The following is a 25,906-nucleotide window of genomic DNA, read 5'->3' on the forward strand; positions in this document are numbered from 1 at the left end:
AATTAGAAAGACTGGTAATTTTAAATTTTAACAAGCAGTGTAACAGCTACGTGAGTGATACACACCTGATGATGGCCATTTAGGGCCGAAACATGTAGTGTGGAGGAGGAAAAGAAGTAAAAACTACAATAAAATTTGTTGCACTTAAGACGGTATTTATCCATATATATTCTGGAAAACAGTTTGAACGATTTGATTCAATTTCAATAACTCATGGAGACCATCTCCCTAAATAAAACTGCACAAATGATATCTTCAGGAAAACAATGTTTAACCACACCATGCAAGAACATCATCAATGTTGTTCATTTACACCATTAATTATAATTTTATACAAGTAAACGAACTGTATTACCACATAACAAAGGATGAGACATGATTGACCCCAGCACCAGCAGGCGCCAAAAACGACATCCGGTCTTTCTTAGAGAGGCAAGCTGCATGTAACTTGTAGACCCAGAACAGAACAGGAAGTGTCCCACTGCATTTCCTGGGAATTTCAATGCTGAACTTCGGCGGCACAAGTCTTTGAAAATTTGAGACTTGACAGATATGACTTGCAATAATTTCGGAGAGGCGTGCTGAACAATCGTTAGTGTACCTTCATTTATTTGAGAGCCATCAGAGGGACCGTCTAGTACTTAGGCCCAAATTTACTTTGATCTTGTTAGGGATTGGCAGAATGTAAATGAGACTAACATCCCAATTTTAGGTGCAGCCAATCGTAAAAATTCAGAGGAGAGGAAACCGGGTGTTCCTGGAACCGACAAGACTTCTGCCTCTCCAGAATGATCAGTCGCCTTAGAGAGTAACAGGAGTAGCATTGCGACATTCGGACCTCCCGGACATTAAATCGATGTTGCCCAATTCTGGTACACAAAATCAACAGTGCTACAGCCTTGTAATAGAACCATATAAATATAAAATATATGCTAGAAATAACTTTATCATACAAGTTTCAGAACATACTGTGCTACAGAATAGTGCTGATATGCTATATACATGCTTCAGATGCTCAAGTATCTTGAAGAAATAAGTTGAGTGCTTGTAAATCATACATGAGTACGTAATAGTGAAGGTTCAACCTACTGTGTTACCTACTGACTGGCAAATGCAAAACAAAAGTAAAGAAAGAGAATGAAAGACAGAAAAGGAGAAAAAGAAGATCTGAGAAATGAAACAATACATAACATATGCTAGCAAGAACTGCTTTCACACAAGTTTCAGAACACAGTGCTACAGGGTAGTTCTGATGTGCTATGAACATGCTTTCAAGTGCTTAAGTATCTTGAAGAAACAGGCTGGGTGCTTGTATATCATAAATATGTACTTACTAGTGAAGGTTTGGCCTATAGCACCACCAGAATTGAAAAAAAAAATTAACAATGAGTACAGAAAAGTAATGAAATAAACACTTACTACCTAACTGACAACAATAATTAAAACATAGCACATATAATAAGCATGGTAATGTATGGACATATCGGTGTCCTTAAACAAAACTGAAAATTTTAACAAAGGTTTTCCACTGAACTGAAATGATAAGTATTAATATCAAGAAGCTTATACATTCCATTATAAAGAAAATCACAGTTTACTGAATTAAAATGTCTGTACATGACCGATTCTGTGGTCTAGTTCCAGGCTACAGATTCGACTCCCAGCGCTACCAGATTTTTTCAGAGAAGTAGTGGATCTGGAACGGGGTACACTCAGCCTCGTGATGATAATTGAGAAGCTATTTCAAGGAAACAGCAGCTCCGGACTAGAAAACCGAAATTAATGGCCATGGGGATTTGTTGAACTGACCATGCGACAACCTCTATCCACAAAAACGGGCATTAAACTTCGCCGACAAGCGGCAGTTGCTCGGTCAGTATGGTTCACTTGTGGACTGAAATTGAGTTTTTTTTTGTACATGAGCTCATAATATTGAACACTATGCATGTAAGGAATATCACCAAAGATGATGATACCCACCTGAAATGCAGAGTATCGTCCTGCAGTACGCGGTCTGTTGTAAGAGGGCAAGTACCGACGTATAGGATCCAGCTCGTTGATATGTAACAACCCAGCTGTCAGCAGTTGGGAAATAACAAACATAGCCTGGTTCCATAGGAACATTCCCTTCACACCACTGCCTTCACCACTAGGTAACCGCATTTGGCTGCCATTCTCCTGTTTCTCAAATTCTATATTGTCTTCGTGTACAAAAAAGTACATTGGAATCACTGGGTCTGAAACACATCACAGATGCTGGTTTCATCCAAGAACCTATAGTAAGTCATAAGCACACAGGGAAATACATTACTAGCTCCACCATCAGTAGCTTCATAGAGCAAGAATGCTGACCTGATCTGGTCTTGGTGAATACTTCCAAAGTTTCAGTAACCTGAATGGTCTTTATCTGCATGGAAGGACATCAAAAATTGGTAACTGAGTTCACACCCAAAAAATCCAAAACCAAAATTGGGCAAGACAAAACAGTAACCATCAACTTTAAGAGCTATGCCAACCCAGCTATTTTAATATTTTTATTTTCTATTTTTTTTATTGCTAGTGGGGTGGGACTAAGTCCCTTGTACTGTGGCCACTTCTGGCCTATTGTACAAGCCCCAGATGATAGGTGAGCGTGATTGTGGAACAATTGGTGGAATAAAGATTGGCAGGAAAAACCAAAGTACTCAGAGAAAACCTGCCCCAGCGCCACTTTGTCCACCACAAATCCCACTTGACCAGACCCGGGATCACCCGGGCTGCCACGGTGGGAAGCCAGCGACTAACTGCTTGAGCTATGGTGCAGCCCAGCTATTTTAATAAGTGCTGTAAGTTTTCTTTGGCAAGAAAAACGTACCTGAAACTTCTTTATGAAGATGACTGCAGTTAGTATTTCATACTGATCAGTGCTTGACCCCATACCAGATGACATCTCTGTCCCATCTAACTATTTATGTATTATCCACTGAGCAGGTTATCTAGTAATTAGTGCACTAGCTTAACATTCAAAAGGTCCTAGGTTCAATACCATTATCAATAATTTTAAAATGAAATAATTCAATTCTAAGAAAGTGCTTACTCAACAATTCAAACGCCAAGGAATAGAATGAAACCCCCAAAACTTTTGTATATCAAATACACTTCACACAATGGAGAACATACAAAATAATATTAGTAACAATTAAGAGCTATTACAGTAATTACTTCTGGAATTCTTTCCTGATTAAATAAAATTGTAGCATAATTTCACAAAAATATAATTTTATGTTCTATTTCCCCCCCTTCACCAAGCTTCTTTTTTACTTTCTAAGTTACTGTTGTTTTATAAAAATATCATGCTCTCCAACATTATGCTCAATCTTTGAACTACACATAAGTAGCCTAGAACACAACAGCATTAGCTACTGATTAACCCGTTGCCGTGGTTCGTCGTGTATGTTTCGTCAGGGATTTAAATCGTCTGGGGGGGTTCGACGTGTATGTTTCGTCCAGCTGCACACGTATGTTATAACGCCCATAATAATTGATGGTTTTGCTGTAGATTGTTAGATTTTTCACTGGCCTGTTGTCAGGAGGACTGTATTTAATGACACACGCGTTTAAGAGCGCTAAGTCGTCGTTACATATGCCTGTCTTGCAGCAACGTTCCTGTGGCTATTGCGAGCTGTTTCTGTTATGAATGATGTGTTTTGTTTGCTCTGAAGCTATAAACACCAGAGACTGATATGTGNAATTTAAGAACAATGATGAATAAATAATTTTCAAGCAAAATTTAAATGGCCGGCTGAATATATTACCGCAGGAGCCGCGGCCGCGGAATTTAAATGACCACGTCAAAGGGTTAAGAGGTGATGATATAGTACTTGCCAAAGGAGAAAGTGATTAGTGCATTGGTTACTGTATGGGAAAGGTAAAACAACATATGAGCTTGTGTTAAAAGAGAGATACCGTATATTATTTCTGGATGCTGTAAAAAACGATATGAATAAGTGCTGATGGAATGCCAATCAAGAGGAAAGAATATATAACGAACAGCTGCCTGCTTCATGAAGATCTCCATTAACAACACACTGGCCAAGTGTTTGTAACATATTCACTTGATATTACATGTATTAAGGTAAAGAAAGATAACAGAAAATTAAAGAACAAAATTATCATTAATTTATAATTTTATCTTCATAAAATGCTGCATGTATGTTCAATCAGAAAAGTCAGCCTAAGAAGCATTTCATGTATCAGGGCCATAATGTGTAAAACAATCAGACTTACAATGTTCTTCGTGCAAATGAAACAGTCTTCCCACAACTTGAATAATTATCTACTGTACCTCCATTCATATCTCTCTTGATTTTAGACTTAAGAAGATTCTGGTACTCCTCAATCTGTTCTGGATGTGACTTAAATACACCATCTATTATCATGAATATATAAAATAATGGCCATTCACACTCAATGCCTTCAAATTCCTGAAAAGAGAATTTTTAATACAAATAAGAAACAAACTTTCAGTGTAAAACAATTAAACAGTAAAAAGGCCACTTGACAAAATTTATGGAAAATATGTTTTCCCCATTAAACACAGAAATCCTCTGGTCAGTTGGTTTGTCGACTGTTTACTAGAAAATGAGATGACTGGATGAAGAAGAGAGCAGCTGTAGCCTAGATTATACTCTCTTTTGTCTAGAAGAACTAACAAAACAATTAAAACATTCAATTGGGACATCCACTACTTGATCCTAGATCCAAACAAGTACCTCTTGAATATAAATCAGACACCTAAATTCTGTTTCAAGCCATTCAGTAGGGAATTATATGAAAGTATAATATGGCTTTTATAAATGGATTTGTCTTGCCAGAAACCACGATATTCTTTGTTAGATATATGTTTTATTACAAAAGAACTTTATACGTGAACCCTCGGAGATGTGTGTGTGTGTGTGTGTGTGCACAAGTGCATGTGTTCATTCTAGTTACCTTTGTTTCACCATTCCTATAGTATCTCTTCTTTGTGTCCTCCAGCATACATTTATAGCCATCACGACAGAAACGTTTGAAACCATACCGACCTTTCAGCCGACGAATAACATTTGCCTTTGTTTCAACACATAAGACATCCTCATGTGTCGCAAATGCAGGGAATGATATTGTTGGGATCAAAGAGGCATCCACACCCTGTATCCAAATAAAAGTTAATGAAATACCTAAAGAAATATTCAGTGAAGGTAATGGTGGAATAAAGGGTTATGAGAACACAACACAGACGAATACAGACAAAACCTGCTTCAATACAGTACTATATACCACATGAACAGAAAGCTACTTCAAGTAATGTTATCACCATATTAAAATCATATTGTCACATGTATCCTGGTAGTGTGAGAGTAAATAATGGGTTCCAGATTTGATTAACTTGATTTACTGGATAATTTCACATGTCATGACTAAAATTCATATTTACACTTTCAAGACTGCTGTATCTATGACACACAATCACTTATAACACTCTCAAGGTTAATAGAGCAACTACTACACTGCCTTCAGTGATGTCTTCCTGACGAATCCTCTTGAACTGTCTTAACAGCTTCCTACATAGGCTCGGCACAGACCACCCAGCAACAGATATCATGTATTGTTGTCAGGAATGTCCACCCATGTGTTGGCTAACAATGGATGCCCTATTGCTGTGCATTCGTTGCTGTGATATGTGTTTACTGGTCTACCACCTAGCAATGGACACCCTTCTATTATTTGATGCATACTGGTTGTAACATGTTTACCTAGCTGTTCCCTAGCAATGGACATACATGTTACAATACAAATGAGATGCAAACTTCTTTAGTAAACTCAGAACTAGCATGAAAACTTTTTTATAATTCCCACATGTAAAATTTAAAACTACCATTTTAAATCATATAGTGGAATATCACAAGACCTCAATCATTAAAAGAAAGCAGACAAATTATCATACTTATGACATAAGATTGTTACATACACATAAAGAAACACCACTGTACCTTTGAACTTGATTCCCTTGGTAACATGGTTTCAAAGATGCTTCGATTGCGGTTATGTGCATCAATGTCAACATAGATAACCGACCATGATGCTCCCTTCTCACCAAACAAATTACATCCATTTATTGCTTCCAGAGCACTTTTAGCCATACCGATGGAACTGCAACACAAGTACTAAACTTATACTTTTAGTGTTAGAATGCTGCAACAAATTTCAAGCACATGTCCAGGTTCATCAGCTTCCAGACTCACTTGAGCACCACTGGAGAGCCAGAAATCTCTTCAGCACTGTTTTGTGCTCTGCTTCTATTGTCTGTTTTCTTTCTTTCATCATTACATTTATTCCAATAGAAAACTATATAATCTTTGAAAAGGAGACATTACAAATCTATGAGACATATGTTTCTCTAGAAAGGCATCAGTACCCAGACGTGTCAAAAACAAACCAATTAACTAATTTGCAATGAGAAGCCTGTCTTTATTTCAATGTCTGTTATCCCAGTGGATAAATAGGAGAGACTTCTTTTTAGATGAGACTTTAGGGTTTTATACCAATAAAAATTATTATTATTACTTTTGTGTTTTATAGAAAATGAGTTACTGATATATCGATAGTTGCATACTGCCACAAAAGGAGAGCCCTAATTGGAACTAAACTAATTAAATGATAATTGATGAAAATATATTCAGTACAACCTAAACTTGCAACAACATTCATCAATCTAACTCACAGACACAAACACCTTCAATTCTAGGTCTCGCCTCATGTAAGCTGACCTTTCTATTCTATTATCCAATTTACCTTTTTATTTTTAAACTGTGGGGTTTTATCTTCCCATCTTACAAAATGAAATATACAAGTTAGGAGTGTTTACCAATATATCCTTACGAACATGCAAACACAAAGGCATGTAAGACAGTGTTCAATAATTCATACTCAAAGTGAATTCCTATTTGCAGAGGTGATAGCATTACTTTAAAAATGCAGCTTTGGATATCTGAAATTATAAAACATATATGTAGTTCCCAACTGCATCCAGTGAATACAAAAGTGAAGAAACTTAACCATATGCCAAGTACCACATCAAATATCAAATGCATTGAAGCAAGTATCACACATATCCTCTTCTTTTTTTTATTTTCTATAGCTAGTGGGGTGGGACTAAGTCCCCTTGTACTGCGGCCACTTCTGGCCTACTGTACCAGCCCCAGATGATAGGTGAGGGTGGTTGTGGAACAACTGGTGGAATGAAGATTGGCAGGGGAAACCGAAGTACTCGGAGAAAACCTGCCCCAGTGCCACTTTGTCCACCACAAATCCCACTTGACCAGACCCAGGCCGCTGCGGTGGGAAGCCAGCGACTAACCACTAGAGCTATGGCGCGGCCCTACATATCCTCTTAGTCTGTTCTTTAAAGCTTATCCATGTCATTTCCTACAACATGATACCATGCTACCATTATACAGAAACCAATGTCCATTCCTTTTACAATCCACATCAACAAATAACATTTCAACATGTTTTTTGCTTTTGGGTGTAAGCTTTTACAGAATGATTCAAAAACCTGCATCATAAAATATGTTTCAACAACTATTGCAAAATATTTTGATGTAAAACTATAATAAGAGTAAACTATCCTTTCTCGCTACACTTCTCTCCCTTTAAATGTGTTCTTTCTTTAATGCAAGTGAATAAATTACCCATGATGGTACAATACAGGTTTAAAGATTCATAACAGACCTAACCTAATTTGTAATATCAAACAAACATCTGCTACTGCTTCTTACTACAAGAGTGCTACTGATCCCATGAGCTTCTTTCTTCCTGTTCTATTCACTTTACATTACCAACATTTATCTTTACTAAGGAAGCTCTTGCCTTGCATGTATCTCAGGAGTTCCGTCATTGTATTTGCTTCCCCGCTCCCACATGCCATAGTCTGGTGTACGATATGCACGTTCCACATAGTACACCAAGTTCTGAACGAATGCTACTTCATCCTGTGTATAAACGATCTGCAGGCCTGAAGTGATCATCTGCACTAAGAAGATCAGGTACAAAGACACAACGTCTATCTGAAAGTTAATCAAATTTCAGTATTACACTCTCCTTATGTTTTTCTTTGTGGCAAACAGAATTCACACTGTCCATGGAATAGCCTTCCCTTAACTGTGAATACATTACAACCTTGCAACTTCGAATTCCCTTGTAAAGCTGAATCAGCTTACAAAGTTGCATGTTGGCATGAGATGTATTATACTTTTTTCAAGTGAGATATAGCAATCTATGCATGCAAGTGGCATGTCAGATATGACTCAACAACAAAATATGTTATAAAGCACTGATTCATTAATTATTAAATTACTCTCTTAATTAGATGCAACATACTTATTTAAATAGCACAGACAGGAAATTGCCAGTTCACTGTTAGTCTGCCCAGTACATCTGTCTATATTTACATGACACTCAGAATTTGGAAATAAAGTATTTCACCATTCACATAACAGATGCAGTATGTGATTTGAGAGTGTCAGGACATCAGCTCAAGTTAAAAAAAGGGTAAGAATTTCTTGCAGAAATGCTTCTCTAAGTAGATACCAAGTATGGAACAGCCATATGGATTTTGATTAAATGTGTTTACATAAAAGATTGACAACTGAATTTCATTTCATTCAATATTTGTTCACTATAATCTTCACTTTACATGAAACAACATTTTATAGTATACTTGTTAACAGATATGATTCATTGTGCTAAAATAAAACAAGAACTGTAGAGATTATAGAAGTAGACTTTCTTTATTATGCAATCCATATTTAATGCCATGGACACAAAAAGGCTTACAGATTTATGCTTGTGTTTCATTAAGCGTACACCTCTTGGAAAATACTTCAAATGAAAATTATAGGCCTCAATGAGTTTTATCTTTAAAGTCATGTGTCAATTTTTGGAATGATGAAATAAAAAAAATCAGGTATAGAAATATGTTTAGAACACAAGCAAACATCTTTTAAGGCCATTCTTTCAGAAAAAATAACCAAAACACGAAAACCATGCAAAATATTTTGTGTTAATGAACGACAGAAACATTTATTGTCTAATGCATTTTCTGTTCAGAATGGTCTGAAACAAAATGCTTCATTAATGTTATGAAAACAAAAAACACTGTCTACTGTGTTAGTAAAATCTGGTGGGTTTGTTATATACTCACTGTTTACAGGGGGCCTGTGAGTCATGCGAAATCCAAAGAAGGTGGTGCGTGCACATCAGCAAGCAGTGTGTCCTGTATTTCAATTCTGTATGCATGGTGTGCAAGCAAATGGCGTTTGCTGTGAACTATTTTAGCAGGTAGCTGTTTTCAGATGAGGCAACATTTCACACTGGTTGAAGAATGAACACCCACACAACCAAGAAAAGATTTCCACAACTTTCATGCAAGTTACACCTAAGATGCTTACTGGCGCAAAGGGTATTTAAATCCCACCCCTGTCCTGGCAGGCCCTTTAAGCCTTAAGTCGCTAAAATGCATGTGTTTATTTTTTTCTAAATAACTTCAACAAAAATTGGTTTTTAAAAACGAAATCTTCAGGAACTAATAAAAAGACAATATATTTTTCCATACCTTTTTAGTAGCTTTTCTTCGTGTGATAAACATTGAAACATGAAAGTTTGCAGAGAGCCACACCACAGCTTGCACACATGACACTTGTTTCTTTTCTAATCTTGTGCTTAGCACACATGCGACACTTTCTCATGGCACCATTCTTCTTATTGTTACTGGGAGGAACATGGACCATTTTGTGTAGACGATTTGCTGGGTCTTTCACTGGTGGTCTTTTCAAGGTCGCGGGCGAGGCATGACTGCACTCGAGTCTGAAGCAATAGATTCGTCATCCACTTCATTCCTTGACTCTTCTCCCTCTCCACACTGTTTGTTTGGTTCTGTCACTTTCTCTACACAGTCCACTATAAAATCTTTGGATTTGTAATTTCTCTTCCTGTATTTTTCGTTTGTTGTGTTCTTTTTGAATAGAATGAAACTATTCAACGCTGCCATTTGCAACAAGAAAAACACCAGTTTCTTTGTCCACTTTACAGTTTTGCGGGAACAAGAATAATAATGCAGCATTTGATCAGCCGTGTCAACGCCTCTCATATGTTTATTGTAGTCCCCAATTACCTTGGGTCTGCATATTTTTTTCTCCTTTGCAATTCGTTTTTGCAGATTCCATGAATTTTGCTGTGTGAAGAGTTGAGATAAGTTTGATGTCTCTTTTATCTCTCCACAGCTGTATGAGAACCTGCCCCTTCCTAGGAAACACAGATTACACTTTTTTCAAATTTTTTACATCATCCTTTAGTTCTTTAGGAGCTCCTCTGTCCATTCTGAAGGTTCCACTCACATAGGTATTTCTTTGTAATAACGTCTCACACAATTCTACACTATTGTAATAGTTATCCTGGTAGAGATGATACCCTTTATCTAGAAGCTGTGGCCCCAACAGATCGACAACTAATTCCTTTATAGGTCTTGATTTTCTGCAATAAATTTCAAAATTCCAAATATATCCACTTGTCGATTCACAAACAAGATAAGCCTTTATACCGTACTTATCAGGTTTATCAGGCATATATACTCGGAAGATAAGACATCCTTTCCAAGCGATCATTCCTTCATCTATTGCAATTTCCTTTTCAGGGATATATGTGTTTCCAAATTTCCCCACTAATGAGTCTATAATTGGCCTAACTTTATACAGGCGATCTTCACAGTCAGCTGGTGGTGCATCATTGTCAGCAAAATGAAGAAATTTTGAAATCTCTTGGAACCACTGCAAAGACATCTTTTGTCCATACCATGGAGTGTGAAATAGGGGCCTAGTGGACCAATATTCTTCAATTTCAGGGCGTTTGTCGATTCCTGTCATAAACACAATTCCTAAGTATGTCCAGATTTCATTTGGTGAGACATATTTGTAATTGTGTTCTCAAGAGTGAGGAGCTAACTCATATGTGTTGGAAGTGCTGGTGAGCATAGCGATTGGTTTCAGTTGTGATGTGATTTACTAAGTCGTCATCCAGAAAAATTTTAATCCATGAAAAGGGGTGAATTTTATGTTATATCAATTTTGATCCCGGAACTACTAGTAAATGGAACTATTGTTGGTACGATGTCTCCGTACGTCCATGAGATGGGCGTGTCAGGCACTGCACTCGTGGTAGGTAAATGTTCATGATTACTGTCTTGTGGATCATTGTCTGTCACTGTATTATTGTCACTATCAACTTCATCTAATTCAGGAATCATTATTTCATCACCACTATCATCATCAGCATAAATCTTGTTCACAACACTTTCCAGCTGGTCTGTAGGAACACTCCGACACTTGCTGCGAGAAGCCATGGTGAAACTGAATGAATGCGAAATATTTTCTGACCTTTTCCTTCTCGGAGGGTTCTGACAGTAATATAGACCCCCACAAAGTTAACAAGGGTCCTTTACAACCATGCACAAAACTATCATATATATGTCTTTGGTTGATGAGTGCAAAGAGAGCAAAGAAGGGAAGAGTTTATCAAAGCACTAAAACACGCCAACGCCAGGAACAGCTGGCATCATCCGGGCGTTAAAACGCGCCCACACCAGTCGAAGAGTTAATGACAAGGGGGATGGACTGGTCTGCTGTTGTGACCTCTGCTGTGCCCATGAGGGGGCTCACATTGAGGGATAAACCTCCCTTCTTTGAAGGCTATATGTGTCAAATATTAAGCAATGAAAGTTAACAGTTCATATTTCACAGTGTTTTACTTTTATCCACACCTAATGAATGACCCCATACTTTACCTGTAAGTGGTAGTATTCCTCATCATTATACACTTCAGCACCTGTTGTTAAGTGGAATTTGCAGTGCAAAGCATGTTTATTGCACTGATTTTTCTTGAACAATTCAATTCTTGGAGCTTGCTTTATCCAGCATTCAAGAATTCCTCTCATACACTTCACTGCAGATTGACCAAGTTCATATGACTTCCCCCGGTCATCATCTATTCGCCTAATGAAGCAAAGTTTCAAAAGGCTCCATCAACTTGTACATTTTTCTGTTGATCATACCTTTGTGGGTTATATTAAGGAATGTATTTTGTTACATCCCAATTTTATGTTTGAACTGAAGGTTACAGCATATACTGAAATTCCTCACTAACTGCAGTTTTGTCAAATGTGGTATTAGGCTCTATGCACTGCCAGTTTTTAATTTTTGTACATACGGAAAAAAATTAGCTTTCATACAAAGGGATCCACATTTGCTAGGGACAGGACTGTAATGGCATCCAAACCCAGCTTTCTAGCTCCAAGATTACTACTGTGGTGTATCTCTTAGTGGCACGAATGTTTTCATGTTATTATGTTCTGTTTAGTGAAAGAACAGGCAACCTGGTTATGTTCACCACACTGAGAGCTATCATACACAATTTAATGCATAAAGCAACCCATCAGATTTTAACCAGGCTGTACCATGGCAGTAAATAATAGAAAAGTGTGTGATGTCATATCCTTTCACTTTTATCACATAAATTTAATAAAAAAATGTAACATCAAAAGTGTCTATGAGCATAGGGGAGTGATGGTATGACTCAATCCATTAGCCTTGACATTACATGGATGTGGGTGGTCTGCTTTATTACTTGGTTGCTTCACTCCTTGCGAAAAAGTTCGAAGTACATACTATACAGGAGGCTGGGTGTGCCCCAAAGCTGGTGTGGATATTGTAAAGAGGAAAATTCCTTGTCCCTACTGGGAATCAAACCCTGATTCCTTCATTTTCCAGCCCAAAACCCAGTTGCTACATCAACTGAGCTCTGCTGACTCTGAACTTTGCAAGCGTGAACAATTCAATGTTTCTTGCATTGCACCTTCATGTATAAACTAAGAGGTTAAGTTCCCTATTATTCTTTACACTGCTTATGAAGTTAACATACAAATGATTAATTTAATATACACATGGTTACACGCTTGAGGTAAACATTATTTCAGAAGATATTAAAAAAACAGGTAGAGGAAGGGTACTTAACATGTGATATAAAAAATTAGCAACTCCATTGCTTTAGCAGTTAATTATTTTAAGGATAACCTAGAATAAGTACAGGTATGACTACATAATATTTGAGATTTTCATAGGAGTGAAGACTGATACTGTGGTCTTCTATGTTATAGCACTGTGTACTCTGATGACTAATGTTTCAGAGGAATAGCATGTCTCCATCTTCTACCCTAAAGATGAGGAAGTACAAGTACGTGCCTCTAAGATATTAGCACCCACCCAATAAATAATATAGTGCCATATCCCAGAAGACAAAAATATGAACACATAATACTGCTAGTCAATGATCTGGAAATACAATAAACTGTCATTACAAAAAACTTCAATGGATCTTAACACTTACTTGTAAAATATAAAATTTGTGAAAATGTTTATAAAAACAGTTGTACTTGGGCTATGGGCTATTATCATATAGCATGGAAGTGATGCATTCAACATCAATGTGTGAGTGCCCATTCACTTGGCTGTCTCCTTCTTGGCCTAATAATATTGTTCCTAACTGAATATAGAAGGGGCACGCGGTAGCATAGTTGGTTGAGGCACTATGCTACAAGCCGGAAGGTTGCGGGATTAAATCCTGATGAGGTTGATTTTTTTCAATTTACCTAATCCTTCCAGCTGCACCACAGCCCTGGGGTCGACTCAGCCTCTATCAGAAATGAGTACTAGGAATAATCTTCAGGGCAAAGGGTGGCCGGCATGTATTATTTTATTTTTATTGCCAGTGGGGTGGAACTAAGTCCCTTGTACAGCGGCCACTTCTGGCCTATTGTACAAGCCCCAGATGACAGGTGAGGGTGATTGTGGAGCAATTGGTCAAATGAAGATTGGCAGAGGAAACCGAAGTACTCAGAGAAAACCTGCCCCAGCGCCACTTTGTCCACCATAAATCCCACTTGACCAGACCTGGGATTGAAACCAGGCTGCTGCAGTGGGAAGCCAGCGACTAACCGCTTGAGCTATGGCGCGGCCCTGGCCGGCACATAAGGCTGACAACCTTACCACCATCTATGAGCTGATGGCATAGAAAATGTGGGCACCTCAACATCTCATAACCTTAAGGGCCTCAACGGCCTGTTACAGGGATACCTATACTTTACATTTTACTTACTGAAAAAATATGGACAACACCTTTATGTAAAAGTCTAACAGTTTTAAAACCACAGTTTGAAAAGTACTGACCATTCTAAAAGTCTGGATTACTGGGTTTCTGGACTTCGTTCATCGCCTGGTGTTCTAAAGAACACTGAACAATGCAACACTTTGAAAACCAGATCTGATTCCATGTTCAGGTGAGTGTGTGGGAGAAACCTACTCTGTTGATTCCATTACAAAGAGCTAATCTCAGTTACTGGACAACTTACATCAACTGGTCAGGTCAACTGCTGCTGGCCCTCACCAGTAGTCAATCTTGGTTTCAGATCCTATCAGGACCCATGGCCATATTTTTTTTCTTTCCAAGACTTTTTGAGTGTATTTAAAATGGACCTCTTCTTCGACGCGAGGAGAGGTCTGAATATTACTGGTCACTCCCCCTCTACTGGTGGGTGACTCGAGTGGGCACTCACTCACTTATATTTCCTTGACTTGGTTAAATGTGCCATTTGGGCTGATTTCTTGTATTTCCAATCCATTCACAACTTAAGGGCTTAGGGGGAAAGAAGCTCAGAAAGACCATGAGCACTAATTTTTAATCTGAATGAAGCCACATTGTACCTGTACGCCTGATGGAGGCTCCAGATAGCAGCTGCACAGTACACACTTTCCCGGACACTTGCCACTTCTCTGTCAGTTGACAACACAGGAAACATACCTGTGATAGGACTCTGGTGCCTCAGAAGTTGCCGCTTAACTAGGAATTAAACATAAAGTATTTATCAAAATAAACTCTGGATTATATGAACACCATAGAACAAACCCACAGAAATTAAAAGTAATTTTGTACTATGACGCTATTGCATTTCTTTTGCTTTTTATCAGACAAAATACAAATAAATCATACAGTATTCCACCCATAAAATGCTTTCTTTAAAAATATTTTAAATTCATAGGGGTGGGGTACTCTGGCCACTAGTGGGCCCATTGTTCCAGGCCCAGATAATAGGTGAGTATGGTGCATTTAAGAGAATGAGAATTGTCAGAGGAAAGTAAAGTACTCAGAGAAAATGTGCCCAATGCCACTTTCCCCACCACAAATCCTACATGGCCATACATGGGTTCAAACCCAGGCCACAACAATGGGAAACCAGCAATTAACTGTCTAAAGCAAAGTAACTGATACTAAGGAAGTAGTAGAAGTATTCAATAAATACTTTATAACTGTAGCTGAGAATCTGGAAATGAGAAGTGCCAATAAAAATTCTTAGACACTTTGAAATTTGATAAATTCCCTGAACTGAAGCTAATACCTACAACAGAGGTGGAAATAAAGAGCATACTTATGTTGCAAAAATCAAAAGATTCTACAGGATATGATGGCATTTCTAGTAAGATATTGAAATATTGTATAACTGAGATAAGTAAACCATTGTGTCACATATTTAATGCATCTTTTGAGCATGGAATATATCCTGATAGAATGAAATTTGCCTCATTAAGACCTATATACAAAACAGGTGAGAAGGCAATTACGGCAAACTATACTCTAATATCATTGCTAATAAGTTTTTCTAAGATTTTTGAAAGAGTGGTGTACAATAGGATAAAGTAACACATACATACAAACAATTTAATGTCATTTGTACAGTTTGGATTTAGAGAAAACAGTAACACAGAAATGGCAATATATACAGTAATTAATCATATTTTAGAAATGTTGGAAAGATGCAATCATTCATTAGGAATTTTTTGTGATTTGACAAAAGCATTTGACTGTGTGAGTCATGATATTATTTTGAGTAAATTAGCAACATATGGCATTGGTGGTAAAATTAAAATATGGCTTAAGTCCTATCTGGAAAATAGAAGACAAAGAGTTGAAGTCTATAATAATGAAAATGGAAAATGCTGTTCAGACCGGGGAACTGTCAGATATGGAGTGCCACAGGGCTCGATTTTGGGTCCTATGTTGTTCCTTTTATATATTAGTGACCTGCCATCAGCATTAAGTACTGATAACAAGTCACTGTTGTATGCTGATGATACAAGTATATTAGTGTCAGGTATTAATATCGATGAAATTCAAGAAAGGTCTAAACTTATGTTAAATTCCTTAAGTCAGTGGTTTAAATACAATGGCTTATCCCTAAACTTGAGGAAAGCTAAAGTGCTAAAATTTGAAACAATCAATCGTGACAATATGCCTGTACAGTTAATGTTTAACGATGAATTATTACAAGAGGAATCTCATATTACATTTTTGGGCATTGAAATTGATAAGTTCTTGAATTGGAAGACACAAGTTGAATCACTGTCACCCAGATTGGGAAGGGCATGTTATGCAATACGAATTACGAAAACATATAGTAATGTTACAACACTTAAAATGATATATCATGCATACTTTCATTCACTCATGAGATATGGAATAGTTTTTTGGGGTAATTCGTCAGAGGCCAAGAAGATCTTTCTTTTACAAAAGAAGATTATTAGAATAATAATGGGGATGAAACATAGAGATTCATGTAGGCCAGCATTTATAAAGTTAAATATACTCGTATTAACATTGGTCTCTCAATATATTTTATCTTTGATGACTTTTATGATAAATAATTTGGAATATTTTACTTTTAATTATTCAATTTATGAGACATGAAAGAAATCTCCATGTCCTACAATCACATCTCGCAATGAGGCAGAAAGGGGTTCATTGCATGGGTATAAAAATATTTAACAGTCTGCCTGATTATTTGACTAATTTAGTACATGATAAAAAAGTTTATAAAAGAAATAAGGGATGTCCTAATACATAATCCGTTATATACTGTTGATGAATTTTTGCTCCTCTGTCAGGATCAACAGCTAAGGAATAGAAGGGGCGTGCATGCTGATTGATGAATGTCCCACAGTAGGCATCAATATAGACATTAAGTGTAAGTGTAAGTTAAGGAAGAAGAATTATTATGTATTGCTAATTATCTTGTTGGTATAATTGTATGTGTAACATTGTATCTATTTATTTGAGGTATTCAGTTTAGATTTTAACTATGGTTGAATTGATGTCTCTGCGATTTTATCTGTGATTATCTTGTGACTGTTGTTTGACAAGTTTTATATTCAGTGCCAGTTGCACACTTATGAATACTCTGAAACGCTGATGTATGTATGTATGTATGTATGTATGTATGTACGTATGTATGTAAACTACAGAACAGCCCCCACCCCCTTAAATCATCTGACATTATAGAGCAATTAAAGCACACCTTCTCTTTTACCTGTATTTCAGAACTGCTGCATGTGTAACCATCCCTAATGGTAAGACTTATTCCTGATGGTCCATCATATGAGACCTTACAAATCAAAGGCTAATATTTATAACAAAATTACACCATGCAGCAATGACACTGTATTGATATTAGTAACTGCCAAATAACACAGCTTACCCAGTCCATAGTAAATGTCAAGTTGTCGGACAGTATCCTCATAATTTGATAGTTTCAAGCTCATGTCTATTTCAATCTGACACAAGCTGCCATGGCGCATTGTCCTGAAAATTAAGAAAGGAAACTGTATATCATTATGATTGCAACAGTTTTTAAGCTGTATAAAAAAATTAATTACATAAGGGTTCATACTAACTACATTACATTATCAGAACTGTAATATGACAAACTAAAATGGTACACCTAGATCTGAAGACTGGATCCAGAGGGTTTCAGTTCAGAACAACTGCAATAAAATGACATGTATATAGGTAACACACTTTTCTCTCTAGGATTTCTTCCTGGGTCTCAAGGTATACTCAAAGCTAACTATCCACTCCTGCAAAGGAACAGCACAGTTAATAACAGAATGCTGTGAATAACTATATTGTCATAATATTACGATTTAAAAAAAAAAAGTAACATAGTTCAGCAAGAACCTGTTTAATTCTGATATACATTCAGTAAAAACAAAATTACACCATATCATACTTTTCATTAATTATCAGATGAAATTAGAAAATGTACACAAAGAATAACATTTGATGAGTATAATTCTGTCTTTTGACTACTGAGTTATTTTCAATAGCTTCATTATTTTATCATGACCTATCTCAGATACTGTTAATATATTACACCATTTTAATTTCACATTAAAAGGAAACGCTACCTTGGAACAGCCATTTTTCCTTTGGATATAAATCAAATGGAATAAAGTAACACAACTTTAGGTGGTGGTGCAAGGCATTCATTGAGACCTGTTCTACTGGTAAAGCCAGGAAATCACTCCTCTTGGTAACAGTTAATTCCCCTCTAGAGACTGGCTTTGTTTCTAATGTTAAGGCAGGAATCTAAAAATAGAAACAGTAAACTCCGTTAAGGTCTGCATGCAATTCAAAAATAGGCAGGTAAGGCAGACTGAAAGTGAAGCAAGTATCATATACCAGAATGTCTGAACACAGAATTACTAGGTTTTCAGACTCTGTCCATCATCTGGTATTCTAAAAGTCTGAAAACCCCAGTAATTCTGAGCATTATACACCATCATCAGAAACCTCTATAATCTGCCAGAACACATGAACTCTGGTTAGTATAATTTACAAAAAGTACTGACAAATTAATTAACGCATACCCCAACTCAGTGGTGGCTCGTAGCTAAAATTAGTGTGGGTGCTGCTCCAGAAAATTTGTAGCCTTTGTTTTAAGATCAATAATAAAGATCAATAATTTTCTCCTTGATCTCTGAATGACAACTGAGGAAATTTTTCTCCATTGAAAGCACTGCAAGCGCATTTAGTCTTTCCGAATTCATAGTGCTTCTTAGAAAAGTTTTTATTCTTTTCAATGTTGAAAAGCAGCGCTCTGCCTCTGATGTAGTCATGGGAACTGTCAAGATGATTTTTATCAGTTTCCTAATTTCAGTAAAAACATCTACATTATTTTCCAAGATAAATTTCAGCAGCTCAATTAATGTGCAATATTCATGAATATCAGACCTACAATAGAATACTTTTAGTTCAGTTTCAAGCTTTTCCTTGTCAATCATGGGATATGCTTCAGTGGTCAGTACTATCTCTTCTGTGGGATATTCATTCTTAAAACTAGTGAAGCATTTCTTGTTAAACAATTTAGCAGCGACTAAGTGTTTAGTGGAAGAATATCTGTCCATTATATCAACACATATACAGTCACACACTTCCTTAGCCTCTGCCATGAGTGTCTTTGAAGGATTCTCACAGTACTTTGAGTTTCTCAATTCTAAAATAGCAGTTTTGAAATTTGTTATATATTCATTAACTTTAAACACACTAATTTCTTAAGATTGCATTTGGTTGTAAATTATTTCAACATGAGGCATAATCTGATGAAAAAGCTCTAACCAAAACTTGAAATTATCATCATTCAGGTATTTTAAAATTCCTGTTGCTTCTGCAATGGTTTGATCTGCATTTGATGTTGACTGAATTTCAGTAAGGCAGTTTATTAAAGGTTGCAAATTTTCATGAACTCTGTTTATGGTCCGTATGTTGAAGTTCCACCTTGTAGAAGATGGACGTGGAATGCTGACTGCCATATGCTTCTTGAGAATGGACACACGTTGCGGTGATCTTGAGAAGAATGCTGGAATAGCCAGAATGTTAGAGAAAAATATTCTTGTGTTTCGTGTAATACTTGCTGCATTTCTCATTATTAAATTAAGTTGATGTGCATAACAGTGAATGAAATGTGCATTACTATAAACTGCTTTTATTTTTGCTTGAACTCCTGCTTTTTTGCCTTTCATGACATTTGCACCATCAAATGTCTGAGCTATCAGTTTTTGTCCATTTCCTTGAAGGATTATGTCCAATTGTTCTAAAATACGTTTTGATATGCCATCTGCAGTTTGATTTTCTGGAATAAAGAATCCCCCAAAACGCTCAAATATTTCTCCATTCAATATGTACCGTAGAACAAGGACCATCTGAGTGTGTTCCGAAACATCTGTTGTGTCATCAGCCATGACAGCTACAAAGGTAGCCTTCCTAATTTCTGTCCTTATCTCCTCATGGTATGTTTGTAGCAGGCAGTCAAGTATCTCATTCTGAATGGTCTTAGAAACACCTTTGAAGACTGCACTGGTTTCTAAGTGATGCTTCAAATCTGAATCTAATTTAGATGCAAAATTTACTAATCCTCTAAATACCCCTGGATTTATTGAATCGTCTTTTTCATCATGTCCACGTAAGGGAGTTTCAAAGTTTCCACAAAAGAAAATGCAGTCTATTATTTTGGACAAAATTTCACAGTTCCTTTTAACCTTTATATTATACTCATTGACTGAAAGTCTGTATGCCTCACTAAGTTTCTCCTTAATACTTACGGCTCCTAAAAGTGACAGTGAAACTACATTATCAATGTGCTTCTTTGACTTGTCATGCTTTTCAGTTTTTTCTTTCATTTTGTTTATATTTCTAAAACCATCTTTTGTCCATGTTACATCACCCCCAAACAGCAAACACGGGAAGCAAAACAGTGCATTTTTTACTTCACAGCCGCAAAGCCAACTTTTCTGTTTGTACCATTCAGAATTAAAGCTACGAATATATTTCTTGTTCTTGCTTATGCCTGGCTGAGATATTAGAATATCAGGTGTTAAACGACCTCTTTTCTTAACTGCAACTTTCTCATGGAGAGACAGTTGTGAAAACTTAATTTGTTGAAGTTCACTTACAGTCACAGAACTTATTTCTCAGGGATGCAAGGCCATGGTTAACGTTTTCTGTTAAATAAAAGAACTGAAAAAAATGAATCAAATAGAATAGCTGGAAGCAGGATAATAATCTAATTCTACAATTAACTCACATTCAAGAATATGGTACACGGTTTTTAAGCACAACACACGTGGAGTAAAAAACTACCTTCCACCAGCACGCCAGGGTTGGCACTGCGGGAACAACAGTGCTCTCTCGCCCCTTGCAGCCTCGTGTGCAGCTTCCTATGTGCACATGCGCACAACAGACAACAGTCAACAAACACCTCGCCGCTGGAACTGTGAAGCGCACAGTTCCATACAAAGATTTGGCTACTGACATTAAGCTTAAGGATTATATATTGTATTGTACAAGTATAAAGAAAGAATTAAAGAAAAAAGACTCATTATATAAATGTTATCGATAATATCAAGTGGAAATTGGGGGTGCTGCAGTTCCACAGTGCCTATACACGGGCTGCCCCTGCCCCAACTACTATAAAATAAACTAAAATTATGCATATTTAACTTGGTGGGAAAGCCAGAAGGAAAGAGACAACTGGGAACACCAGGGCGTAGGTGGGTGGACAGTATTAAAATGGATCTTGATGGGCTGGTATGGATTGATATGGCTCAGGATAGGGGCCAGTGGAGGGCTCTTGTGAACATGGTAATGAACCTTCAGGTTCCATAAAATGCTGGGAAATTCTTGAGTAACTGCAGATTTGGCTTCTCCTCAAGAAGGGCTCAGCTCCATAAGTAAGTAAGTATGTATATTTAACTATGAAGTTGAAGTTAAAATTAGTAACAACTCCATTTCCTTAATACACGTCCATGGCACCACAATCGAAATACAGAAGTATGTGAATGCAAGTCAGATGTATTATAAGCGTTCATAGTCAGGAGAGAATAACTGGAGCTACTTGGAGAAGAATGACAAATATAAATATCAGTCTTGAGCAACGAAGTAATTGATTTTATTAATTTATTTCACATGTTGAATGCTGTGTTTAAATAAACAGTACTTCTGCACAGACTGGGTTGAGTTGGTAGTTCCATTGTCATAGTGCATATGCCACTCACAAGATTCTCATTCACGGCATAGTGCAACATGGAGAGATTTCATCACTTGTAAAGAGAAGCAATAACAGTCCAATCTTGCAGAACATAATTCATGGTGTACAACACCCTCATCATCATAGAATACAACTTTAATCACTTCGGTTTCGCCATGTAACTGGTTAACTTCTTTCAGTTGGTGTAAAAAGGGGAATTACTAATTAATTTCGGGGTCATAACCATTAATTTCACTACGTGTTAAGCTTTTTATAAATCTTCACTGGTTTCTGCATATTTTAACAAACCATAACCCACACAGATAAACAATTTTCTTTTTGCTCCTTAACTAGTCTCGTTCCTCTTGCAGATGGCCCTAGTATCAGTCCCTTTGCCTGCTTCAGTCCAGTTATGGATTCCCAATGTTTTGTGACTTCTGTTGGTCCAGTCCGATTGATTTCTTGGCAACTCCAACCGAGATGCTGCAAGCTAGTTTGGGTCTTATGTGAACAGATTTTCAGATCCTGTTCCTGTCAGGTGATCTGCTGTTTCATTACCAACAATACCCTCATGATCTGGCACCAATATCTGTTATGTTTGATCTGAGTTATAAGAGATTGATGGCAGTTGCAGACCAGTGATCTGGAATCTGCCAAGTGCTTTAACTGCAGCTTCACTTTCTGACAGAATACAGATGTTTCTATTTTTATAGCTCCTATCTTGATTCTCAACCTCGCATGCCTTGATGGCATACACTTCTGCCCAGAATACTACTGTTTACTGCCCAAGATTAAAACTAAGTTTTCGCCTTGATGCACTTGAGACACTGATTAATCATTTCCACCAACTGAAGGGAGTCAACATCTTCATAACTTTAACAGATATTTTTTAAAACAATGGGACCACCCTAAATCTAATTCTCAGCTCATTACTGCACTTCCAAACACCATATGCAAATATTGGTATGCTTTGACCAGTAGCTGTCCAATCTCCCATAAAAATTAATGCACATACATGTACTTTTGGACATCACACTTTCACTCTTAACACTGACTATGAATGACAAGAACAGTATTATGGGCTGTAAACAGGCCTGAACATGTGATACCAAACATGGAAATTTTCATCACAGATGATTCCCTGTGCAGCACAATTTATCTGAAATATGAATCCACTCATTGTAATTTTCAATAAGACCTCATTCAGTGGTATATAAATCTTGCAACAGATGTAAGAACATTAAATAGTCCATAGTATAATACAAGATAAGGAGTAATTCAAAGGTCTATAGGGCTTTCAAAATCCCAGGCGGACTACTTGATTCAGACTTGTAAGACCAAATTCCTATGATTTAGTTAGGAGGGAAGTACTGTACAACATTCTCATAGAGTTTGGGGTACCCACGAAACTAGTTTAAAAGAAACATAAAGTTCATATGGGTAAACATTTATCTGATAATTTTCTTATCCAGAATGGTCTAAAACAAGGAGATGCTTTATCAACACTGCTTTTCAACTTTGCTTTAGAGTATGCCATAAGGAAGGTCCAGGAAAAACAAGTGGGACTGAAATTAAATGGGACACATCAGCTGCTGATCTATGCTGATGTGAATCTACTGGGTGATAACATAGATATCATAAAGAAAAACTTTAACTGGTGCTAGTAGGGAGGTTGGTTTAGAAGTAAATGCAGAGAAACTAAGTCGTCTCATCACCAGAATACAGAGGAAAACCATTACACAAAGATTGCTAACAGATGATTTCAAATGTGGCACAGTTATAAAATTTTGGAAAAAACAGTGATAAAACGAAATTTGATTCAGGAAGAAATTAAGAAGAGACTGCATTTGATTAATGCTTGCCACCATTCAGTCCAGAACCTTTTGTCTTCTAGCATGCTGTCCAAAAGCATAAAAATTAGAATATACAAAACTATAATTTTGTCTGTGGTTCTTTATGGGTGAAAAACACGGTCTCTTGACATTAATGGAGGAACATTGACTGGAGGTGACTGAGAACAGGGTGCTGAGAATATATGGACTGAAGAGAGATGAAGTGACAGGATGTTGGAGAAAACTGCATACTGAGGAGCTTCATAACTTTTACTCTTTGCCAAGTATAATTAGAATTATCAAGTCAAGGATGAGATGGGCAGGGCATGCAGCTCAAAAAACTGTTACCAATGGTAAGATCACCACTAAATAGTACAGCTTCATTAAATACATATAAATAATTCAAAAATACTTCAAGAGAATCACATCACAGTGCAGTTTATTGTTGAAAATGAGCTTCGTTAACTTGTACTCCTTGACAGATATTTTCGATTTATCAAATCAAGAGGAATGAGATAAGAGACGTCAGACAGCATACGGTTATGAGACCCGTGGGACAACGAACCAAGAATCACTGTGCTGGCGGGAGCCGGTAGCAATTTAACAGCGGGCCTGTAAATAGTAATTATGTAACACATACCATAATGCAACATCCCCATGACGTACAAATACGAAAATATTTACCTGTAATTACAGGTAGTCAAGGCGTATTGCAAGCTTTGAAACTAGTCAGCCTTTTCTCGAACTGTTATTTGACCTTTGCCTACTAACCATTTACTAACCGCTGCGTACCTGCAACGCCTACGACGCCAACACGCTTAGTCCGCCATGGACGCCATTGATATGATTGATACGTACATCGCATCAGCTGTTTCGCTAGCAATGTTTCCAATAGCACTGCACTAAATTCCCTCACGATCTGCAAGGCACATGTACTGGATTTAGTTCTGACTGACTGGCAACAGGTGCATACAGGAAGAATGTGAACACAAGAGCGTAGAATTACATGGATATCTGTATCATTGTTATATAATTATCGCAAAACACATGTATGTATGTATGATAGGGTTGCCAGATTTTGTAAAATAAAAAAAGGAGTGGTCTCGTTGCTTGTTTATAACGACATTTTTCACAACTAATAGATTATAAAATAACCATACTACATAACTTACAAAATGCTACTACACATCTGTATTACAGAGAAGCCACTCGTCACGTATGTCACGTCACTCGCGAGATAACGGAGTTCAGGGGACCCCCAGCCCACTTCCACTGGGAGTATCTCCATCGTTAAAATCCATTACCAGTATTAATTTGCATACCAACCAATCGCAAGAGAAGCCTGTGACTACGAAATAACGTGAAGGAACTACGAAAATGTCTGTAATCATACGTCTTTCTGGTTCGGATATGGAGCGTGGGGCGGAGAGCATTCATGCTTGTTTTCCAGCCGAAGCGGAAGTTTACAGCGGCTGTCTTCGTGACGAACTACTAGAGAGCACAAAACTGTCCCGAGACTCGACAAGTAGCGGCTGGTTTGGTTGGGTCCGAACATGCCTGTGCGTCAAAAACGATTTGGACGTCGACGATGACTTTTATGACAAGAGTTTCCCAGAATACACGGGAGACGGAACGAAACACAACTGAGACTGGTCCACCGACGGCTGGTTCGAGTGGATCAGATGGGTACGTGAGAAGATCACAGCAAGTGGTGACGGCCATAGCACACCCAACGTCGAGGGTGATAGCTCAGCAAACGACGATCTCAATAGCCCAGTGATGAGCGATGGCGAGAGCACAGCCAGCGGCGAGGGCGACATCACACACAACGACAATGTCGAGAGCATATCCAACGGCGAGAGCACTGCCAAGGGCGAGGGTGACCGCCCAGCTAAAGACGACAGCGAAAGCCCAGTCACCAGCGATCGCGAGGGCGACATCACACACGACGACGCCGGCGAAAGCACAGAACGGCCAGGACGACAGCCCAACGACGGGCTACAGCGAGATCACAGAGTTCACGCGACCCCTACCTTCCACTGGGAGTACCTCCATCGTTAAAATCCATTTCCAGCATTAATTTGCATTTCAACCA

At 37.5% G+C, this 25,906-nt stretch overlaps 1 protein-coding gene across 7 annotated transcripts in view; it reads right to left on the bottom strand.

Annotated features, from left to right (window-relative positions):
- Positions 1–24,713, bottom strand: part of LOC111866214 (probable phosphorylase b kinase regulatory subunit beta) — a 48,821-nt gene extending 24,108 nt beyond the window's left edge. The window contains exons 1-11 of one of the 7 annotated variants that reach the window (XM_023854968.2): positions 24,583–24,713; positions 18,363–18,543; positions 17,654–17,757; positions 14,829–14,964; positions 11,858–12,065; positions 7,891–8,087; positions 6,012–6,171; positions 4,972–5,169; positions 4,325–4,463; positions 1,981–2,237; positions 1,335–1,349 (exon numbers count right to left, since the gene is read on the bottom strand). In XM_023854968.2, the coding sequence (XP_023710736.1) occupies positions 1,335–1,349; positions 1,981–2,237; positions 4,325–4,463; positions 4,972–5,169; positions 6,012–6,171; positions 7,891–8,087; positions 11,858–12,065; positions 14,829–14,964; positions 17,654–17,757; positions 18,363–18,376 (1,428 nt within the window). In that variant the 5' untranslated portion in view covers positions 18,377–18,543; positions 24,583–24,713. Of the gene's footprint in view, positions 1–1,334; positions 1,350–1,980; positions 2,238–4,324; positions 4,464–4,971; positions 5,170–6,011; positions 6,172–7,890; positions 8,088–11,857; positions 12,066–14,828; positions 14,965–17,653; positions 17,758–18,362; positions 18,544–24,495 lie in introns of those variants that run through there. The other 6 variants (XM_023854961.2, XM_023854979.2, XM_023855004.2 and 3 more) reach the window with 6 other exon arrangements.
- Between the last annotated feature and the right edge of the window lie 1,193 nt (positions 24,714–25,906).

This window comes from Cryptotermes secundus, unplaced genomic scaffold, assembly GCF_002891405.2.
Source record: "Cryptotermes secundus unplaced genomic scaffold, Csec_1.0 scaffold1054, whole genome shotgun sequence".
NCBI classification, from domain to species: Eukaryota; Metazoa; Arthropoda; class Insecta; order Blattodea; family Kalotermitidae; genus Cryptotermes; species Cryptotermes secundus.